An 8547-nucleotide genomic window follows, 5' to 3' on the forward strand; every position below is an offset into this window, starting at 1 on the left:
GGCCGGGCCGGGCGGCGCTCCCCGGCGTCCGGCAGCGAGGCGCGGCCCGGGCCGCACGTGGGGCCTGCTCACCTCCGGACCCGGGCCGCCTTTGCCGCCGCCCGGCCCCGTGCCCGGCGGTTGCGTTCCCTCCTCGGCGGGGCGGGGCCGCCGTGTCTGCTGAACGATGTCTCCGCCGCCGGCGGAGGCGGTGCCCGAAGCAGTGCTGGAGCGGTGGCGGCAGTACAGCGAGAGCGAGCGGCACTGGGCTGCGCGCCGCCGCTTCATCCTCCGCCACCTGCACAGTTATCCCGGCGCCGCCATCGACCGGCTGCTGGCGCTGTCCGTCCTGTGGAGCAACCACGTTTTCCTGGGCTGCAGGTGAGTGAGTGGGGCGTTGCTGAGCTGAGGGGTGAGGAGCCGAGGGAGGGGGCCGCCCGAGGTGAGGCCGTGGGGAGCTGGAGTGGGAGGGGGACCTCGAGGGCTTGGGGAGCTCTGGGAGGGGGGGGGGGGGGGGGGTCTGCATGGGGGTGCGATCCTCGGGTGGGATCCCTGCTGAAGGGCGGCGTGCCGGGGCAGCAGGAGGGAGAGCGAGGTGCTGCAAGGCGAGCGTGCGCTTTGGGAGCGGTTCTTGATGCTCTTCTCCCGAGAGCTTTTAAAGCACGCGGTATCGCGTTCTGTGAGTTAGCTGTGCAGGAAGTGTCCCTTTAAGCGTAAATCAGCCTTTGCGCTCCATTCAGAACTCGGAGTTTGTGTTCTCTTCGAGAACGGCCCGGTGAATGGAAAAGTTTTCCAACCTCCGTCTGATCGCTGCTGCCAGCACTGGGACTTGTAGGGCGGGGAGGAGCCTCGGGCACACCCTAACTGATCTGCCTGGTGCTCGGACGTTTTTTCAATGGGACGTGATGCTCTAAAGGCAAGAGCGGCTGCCAAATAACTAACTGCAGTAATCTGTGCTGCGGCCAAAAGGGACTTGTAAACCCTGAGTGGCACGTGGCTTTGCTTTTGTTGGCATTGCTGTCCCAAAGTCTTAAGGGAATATCCTGCATTATCTGTATAGATCCAAGTCAGCTTCTTCAGGTGTAGGCTTGCGTCTTTTCCTCTTTCTTTCGGATCCAAGTACTGAACTGTTCTGCTCCGTGAGCATCAAAATTGAGCTTCGTTTTAAAGTAACTTGGAATTCTAAAGCGTGGATTAGTGTTTTAAAATCAAGGCTGTTGTTCTAGTTTCTCTGGACCGTGTATAAGCTTTTATGCTATCTCAATAGAGGTGATGGTGCTTTTGGGAATTGCAATGTTGTAGTATGGATATAAGATGTTGATCACAAGAGCTGTGTGGCAATATCTCCAATCCTAAAAGTGATGTGAGTTGTGCCTGTAAGTGCCTGTAGTTTCCCTGATGAACATTTTCAGCAGCACCTCTGACAGAAGACACAAGCAGCAGATTGAGGCGTGATGTGCAGGGCTCATATTGGTGAGGCTATTTCCCCAAAGCTTGTGTTGTGCTCCAGCATGAGCACGGTGCTGGAGAGCAGTGGGGAGCTTCACACAGAGAGGCTTCCCTGGGAAGGGATGTATGACTCAGCTGCTCTTCATCTTCCTCTCTATACCCTTCACCATATTTGTAGCCCTAAAAGTTCCTTTGATGAAACCCACCAGAGTGTTGATTTGGAAGATTGCCTGCAGAACATCCAGAGGCTTAGAGAACATGACATGTGAGGAAGGAGTTAAATAGCAGGGTGTAATTAGTTCAGATGTTGCTGAGGGAAGATGTGTGTTCCAGATATGTTAAAGGTAGCTGTAAAATGAGGAGGAAATAGTACAGCCTGCTCCACAGCTGCTGGAATCAGAAGAGGTAACAAACTTCAGTTGTAACGAGTGGAGATGTGGGGTCCTCTGCCTTCACAAGCAGCCTCCACGAGGTGAAGTTTCAGAGACCAGGTTAGACAAGCTGATAGCAGGACAGGTTGGCCTTCCTCCAGGCCATACCCCAAACGAGACCATCTGTTGTGAGGAGTGACATTCCCAAAATGCTGTTTGGAAGCCTGCTAGAATAGGGCAGCACATTTGATGCCGCTGTCAGAGGCAACGTGCTTTTCCCTCTGCAAGATGCGGACAGCCAGCCGGGCTCCCATCCCTGCTGTAGGTGAGGGCTGTCACCACTGCACCGCTCTTCCCATCTGTCCCAGCACTTCTTCCCGCACTCAGGGGAGTGGCACAGAGCTGGGTGTCAGTGGGTGAAGCAAACACTGTTGCTGTGTGTGCAGATCTCTCAGGATTGCACGTGGGTCTCGTTTCTGCCTGGTTCCCGGGAGCAGGAAGGCCATTTCCCGAGTGAACAGTGAACAGATTAACAGAGCCTTTGGAACAGGAGTGTTTAAAAGCTAATTTAGGTTACTGTTTCACTGGCTGCTGTCTTGAAGATGAGCACTTCACTGCACAGGTGCAAGATTGCCTTTTCTCCTTTCTGAATCACAGTGCAGAGCTGTCAGAATATAGTTCTGTGCTGTATTTCTAAGTTTTCCTTGCCTTTTTAAGAAAAAGTTGCCTTTTTATCATTCAGCTTTGGACTTGCAAATGATTTGAAAACGTGTCAGGTCCCAGGAGCAATGGAAAGCTTAGATGGTCAGGGCTGTACAGCCAAGTCGGATGGGGTCCTGCCCACATGCTTGCAGCCACCTCACCTTCTCCATGGCTCAGGGATTTAAAACCCTCATGCACAACTACCAAGCTAAAAAGGAGTGTGGCTTTTTTTAGAGAGCAGTCAATAAAGGCAGAGAGCGTCCTTGTCATCTGGTGTCCGTGACTTCACTGCTGGTGACGTGTGCCTGTGCCTGCTCTCTTGCTCTTCTCTTGGACCACGTTCTGCATCTCAAACATAAATGACCTGGTTTTATTCTGTGCTTTGTGCGAGGCTGAGTTGTCTGCCTGGGGCAGGCCCTGAGGTACTGGAATCCTAGCTGACACAGAGACTGTAGGAGTGATTTAGGCTTGGAACAGGTGTGGGGGGGTTGGTGGTGGGGCCAGGTGCCCCTTGTGGGAGCACTCCTGACAAGGTTTGTTTTTGGATCCACACAGGTATGGCTCGCAGGTCATGGAAAAGGTTCTCAAGATGGCAGAGGGCATCGACATCGGGGAGATGCAGACGTTTGAACTGGTCCCCAGCAAGAAGCTGAAGAGACAGCGGTCCCCACCTGACAGTGAGTGCATTGGTTGTGTGTCATGGGGGTCTGGCCCTGCTGCTGGGTGCAGGCTGGGCTGCGGGGAGCCTGGCAATTGCAGGGTAACGTGGCAGGCTGGGGAGCAGCGGCCACAGTGAGCACTGCAGGACTGCAACTCTTCTCTTCCTGTACCATGTCATCAGACATATGTAATTCAGGCAAAGTTCTTTTTTTGCTTAAGTAAACTATAGTTGTTGTTTGAAATTGCTATGTAATAGATTTTTGCTAATTACAATGTTAAGGAATTGGACCTGCATCATTAAATATCACTGTCTGTCTGTCCTTCTTTGATGTAGTGAAGTGATGTTCTGACCTGAGAAGCAGTTATTGTACTGGTTTTCAGATAGGACCTGCCTGGAGCATGGATGTTGGGTGTTTTCCTTTTATTTCCTACTTGGCCTGGAGGAGTCGCACGTAGCTCAGCAGAGCCCTTGTTCTCAGGGATAGGGGTTCAGCTGCAGCTGTTCCAGAAGAGGAAATGCAGTGGGCAAAGTGGGCTGGCTGTGTGGCAGCTTCCTCCTCTGGCTCTACTCCACTCCAGTTGTCAGAGCTCTTCTCAGGAGGGAGGGCACAGGGAGCCACTTGTGCCTCGGGTGGGTTGTGGATGTAGCAGCAGGCCTCTGCTCTGTGGGGCAGTGTTGGTTAATAGTGTGGCTTTTTAAAATGCAGGTGCTCGGACGTACAGGACTCCTCCCTGGACCTGGATGCAATCCCTAGCTCTGCCAGAGTTTCTTCTCTTTCTTTGATAATCCAGTCATCTTTCTGGGCTTCTCTGCCCCATCTGCAAAACGAAGGAAAATCTGCTTTATCCCTGCTGTGTATTTCTTTTAGGCAGCAGCTCTGTGGGAAGGGTTCCTTCCTGTTGTGTGCCACACACAACAAAGAGCTCTTGTGCTGGGAAGAGCCTTTAGGTGTTGCTGCAGTGCAGTCATCAAAATACCACATTGAGCAAGAAATGTAAACTTTGCCATAATTCATCGAAACAGTGACGACTGAAGGATTTAATGCTCATAAGAGCTTTGCCACGTGATTTGAGTGTCTGCGTAGGAAGGACTCTTTTCAACTGCAGTGAACTAGTTCATGATAAATATGCTGATAGTGTGATGACTGGACAGATGTTACCAGACCTGTATTACAGCTGCACGCGTTGGCATTGGGTCAGGTTCATTCCAAGGTGCTGAGGTGGCCCTTTGCTCCTCTGGTGGAGTTGCATGCGTGTGCCACTTCAGTGCAGAGGGGGCTACACCGTACAGTCTTAAAATCTCTGAATCTTAGAATTGTTTGATTTGAAAGGGACCCTTAGAGCTCATTTAGTCCAACTCCTCTGCAGTGAACAGGGACATCTGCAGCTAGATCAGGTTGCTCAGAGCCCAGTCCAGCCTCATCTTGAATGTTTCCAAGCATGGGGCATCTACCACATCTCTGGGCAGCCTTTGCCAGTGCCTCACCACTCTTAAAAAAACCCAACTTCTTCCTACATCCAATCTAAATCTCCCCTGTTTTAGTTCGAAGCCATTTTCCCTTGTACTTTTACAACTGACTACTCAAGAGTCTGTCCCCTTCTTCTTTCAGCCCCTCTAGATACTGGCAGGCCACTCTCAGCTCTCCCCTCAGCCTTCCCTTCTCCATGCTGCTCAGCCCCAGCTCTCAGCCTGTCCTCCTAGGGAGCTGTTCCATCCCTTGGATCGTTTCTGTGGCCCTCCTCTGATCATCTCCCTCTCTTCCACATGCCTTAACATAGTTACCAGGAGTTTCAGGATCTTCCCTAACACAGAGGTGAGGCTGACAGGTCGTTGCTCCCTTGATTATCTTTTCTGCCCTTCTTAAAAGTGGGTGCTGTGCTGCCTTTTCAGTCACCAGGGACTTCAGCTGATGACACGTCTTCTCAGATACCATCGAAAGCAACTTGGCAACTATGTCAGTCAGTTCCCTCAGGACTCTGGGATGCATCTCATTGGAACGCACAGACTTATGGATGTTCTGCTCCTGAGGTGGCAGAAGTCTTCACAGTAGAGATCTTGTGTAGCTATCTTTTAGACGTAGCATCTTTGCTTATCAGCTCTTTGTCATTTTCTGCAGGAGCTCTGTATATCAGGATATTGTTCCCCATTTGCATTTCTTCTGGTTAATATATGGGGTCTGCCCTTAGTGTGGACTCACTTCAGAAATGAGTGGATGGGTTCAGTGGGCAGTGCAGTGGGGCAGAGTGAGCGAGTCAGACCTAAAATCCTTGTAACTGAAATGTAGTGATTTTTGAATGCTAGATGAGAAGCTGCAGGTAGCACAAAGCGACCTGCATAAGGACAAACGCTCTGTTCTGATCAAGTGCAGACATTCAGAAGGAACCGTTTTGGTTTGCGTCTCAGAGGTAATTCTGTGCACGAATTCTGCATGCTCTTTCTGGAGATGACTCTGAAAGCATTTCTCTCTGTCACTGCATGTATTTATTGGTGATCTTGTAATTTTCTTCCACCCTTTAGGTCCAGAGCGGAAAGAGGTTCCTGAGCCTCCCCAGAAGTTCCCTAGGTTCCGTGTGCGGCCACGTTTTGAACCCATCCACTTCGTAGCCAGTGCTGAGAAGGATGGCAAGAAGGAAGATTCTCTGGACAGCCAAACACAGGAAATGCACCAAGAAGCAAATTCAGACGGTGTGACACGGCCAGCTGAAAACTGTATAGATTCTCATTTTGAGAATGCCCAGCGAGTGGATCCCCACATCTCCAGCTCAGCTGGGTTTGGCTTTGCGAGCCACGCAGCGACTCCCAATAAGGCTGTGAACAGTACAGACGTTGCCACAAGTGGCACATTGCAGGTTTCTGTTCCTCCCTCAACTGTCCAGTCTGTATCAGAGACTTTCCCTCCATCTGCTATAGTGCTGAAGCAGAGTTTTATTGAGAAACTGTCAGCAGCTGTTTGGAAAAATCTTGCTAACCCAGACACAAACATTGGGACCGATAAAATTAACTATACGTATCTCTTGACACGTTCAATTCAGGCATGCAAGACAAATCCTGAATATATTTATGTTCCTCTGAAAGAAATTGCCCCCGCCGACCTCCCAAAGAGTAAGAAGCTCCTGACAGATGGCTTTGCTTGTGAAGTACGATGTCAGAATGTCTACTTGACCACTGGTTACGCCGGCAGCAAAAATGGATCCAGGGATCGAGCCACAGAACTGGCAGTCAAGTTGCTGCAGAAGTCTGTAGAAGTTCGGGTTGTGCAGCGGAAGTTCAGGCACACCTATCACGAAGACCTGGTGGTGTGCCAGGCAGGTGTGAGTAGCCCAGATTTCCCTCCTGCTCTCAAACCTCACGAGGAGTTTGTAGTAGCCAACAGGGACTGCGTCCCAGCACAGCCTGGTGCTGAACCCGCCAAAGCTTCCCCTAACACCAGCAAGCACTGGACTAGCTTTGTCCTCACTGAGAATGCCAGCGACGCAATAGGAATACTTAACAATTCTGCCTCGTACAACAAAATGTGTGTTGAATATAAATATGACTACATGCCCAACCGCATGTGGCGTTGCCGAGTGTTTCTACAAGATCACTGCTTAGCTGAGGGATACGGCACTAAGAAGACCAGCAAGCATGCTGCAGCTGATGAAGCGCTGAAGATTTTGCAGAAGACGCAGTCGAATCTAACAGCCATCAAAATGACCCAGGTTCAGAAAGTGGGCCGCTCATCGCAAGGCTCTGGGAGGAAGAAGGACCTGAAGGACCTCGTGGTTTATGAGAACTCCGATAACCCAGTGTGCACGCTGAACGACACGGCTCAGTTCAACAAGATGACGGTCGAGTACGTCTTCGAAAGGATGACGGGCATGCGATGGAAGTGCAAGGTGCTGCTCGAAAATGAATTCATCGCAGAAGCAGTCGGAGTGAAGAAATCTGTCAAGCATGAGGCAGCAGAGGAAGCTGTGAAAATCCTCAAAAAGACTCAGCCAACTGTTGTTAACAATCTGAAAAAAGGCACCATCGAAGACGTCATCTCCAGAAATGAGATCCGGGGGCGATCGGCAGAGGATGCTTTGAAACAGAAAATCAAAGAAGACAACATTGGGAATCAAATCTTAAGAAAGATGGGCTGGAAGGGTGGTGGCCTCGGGAAGGATGGCGAAGGAATTAGAGAACCTATTTCAGTGAAGGAGCAGTTTAAAAGGGAAGGGCTGGGGCTGGATGTGGAGAGGGTAAATAAAATCGCTAAAAGAGACATTGAGCAGATCATTCGAAACTATGCCCACTCAGACAGCCACGTCGACTTGACATTCTCTACAGAACTGACCAATGATGAACGGAAGCAGATACATCAGATCGCCCAAAAATATGGTCTCAAAAGTAAATCTCATGGCCAGGGCCATGACAGGTACTTGGTGGTAAGCAGAAAGCGGCGCAAGGAGGATCTGTTGGACCAGCTGAAGCAAGAAGGCCACGTTGGGCATTATGAGCTTATCATGCCTCAAGCAAATTGAGGTTCACTGCCCGATTTTACTGGTGAAAATTACAAAAGACATTTCTAGATACCTGGTTGAAGAAAAAGATGCTGCATTTCTTGTTGCGTGATACGTTAACGTTAAAATCTTTTACTTTGCTCATATGATTTCTAAAATGTTGCTGGACAATTAGGACTGGCCAAGTTCTATTTGAGCACATTAGCACAACCCAACAGCCATCAGTAGTGCTGTTACTGTATGTCTTTGATATTACTTGTTCCTTCACATTTTAATAGTTTTGTAATAGCAAAAACACATGTCCAACCAGAAAGAATTGGACACCATTTAAAATTATACTTCCCTTACTCTTCATAACCTTTTTGACCAAGAAAGGAAAAAATGCCTTGTTTTAAAAAGGATAAAAAGCAAAGGAAATGCAGTTTGGAGGAATAAATCTGTATGTAAAGTTGGTATTGATGACAATAAATAAAAATACAGCTTTATTTCTGGAAAAAAAAAACCAACAAACAAGTTTGTCAGCTTTTGTGTGAAAAGAAACGTGTGAAAACTGCATTTATTCTTAAGAAAGGTGTATGGAGCAAGATGTCTGTGCTGTGTACGTATGTGGAGAAATGTCCTTACCCACTGTAACAGTACGGCTTTATTCGTAGGCTTTTACCTTGAGCCCCCCATACTGACAGTCACTGAATGCACCTTACTCACCAGTGTACAGGACTTAGATAATTCCAGTGGATGTTAACCTTGGAGCACTGCCTGATGTATGTAAATACCACAGAGGAGTGTGAGATACAAAAACTGGAGGTAACCACGGAGCCCACGTGTCAGAGATGCTAGTGTAGCTTGTGGGGAATGTTACATAACTTATTTTTTTACTTTGAATATACACTCTTTAACCCAA

General features: G+C 49.3%; 1 protein-coding gene across 1 annotated transcript; it reads left to right on the forward strand.

The window, feature by feature from the left end:
* The first annotated feature begins 139 nt into the window (after nt 1-139).
* Nucleotides 140-8547, forward strand: NKRF (NFKB repressing factor). Its single transcript, XM_042876815.1, has 3 exons — nt 140-360; nt 3057-3178; nt 5680-8547. The coding sequence occupies exons 1-3, from the start codon at nt 167-169 to the stop codon at nt 7665-7667; spliced, it is 2304 nt and encodes a 767-aa protein (XP_042732749.1). The 5' UTR covers nt 140-166; the 3' UTR covers nt 7668-8547.

Source organism: Lagopus leucura, unplaced genomic scaffold (genome assembly GCF_019238085.1).
Source record: "Lagopus leucura isolate 7727_CA_CO unplaced genomic scaffold, USGS_WTPT01 Super-Scaffold_100016, whole genome shotgun sequence".
NCBI lineage: Eukaryota > Metazoa > Chordata > Aves > Galliformes > Phasianidae > Lagopus > Lagopus leucura.

Coding starts and splice junctions, on each gene's coding strand:
- NKRF (XM_042876815.1), top strand. CDS start 167: ATGTCTCCGCCGCCGGCGGAGGCGGTGCCCGAAGCAGTGCTGGAGCGG. Junction 361..3,056: donor CACGTTTTCCTGGGCTGCAG/GTGAGTGAGTGG, acceptor GGATCCACACAG/GTATGGCTCGCAGGTCATGG. Junction 3,179..5,679: donor ACAGCGGTCCCCACCTGACA/GTGAGTGCATTG, acceptor TCCACCCTTTAG/GTCCAGAGCGGAAAGAGGTT.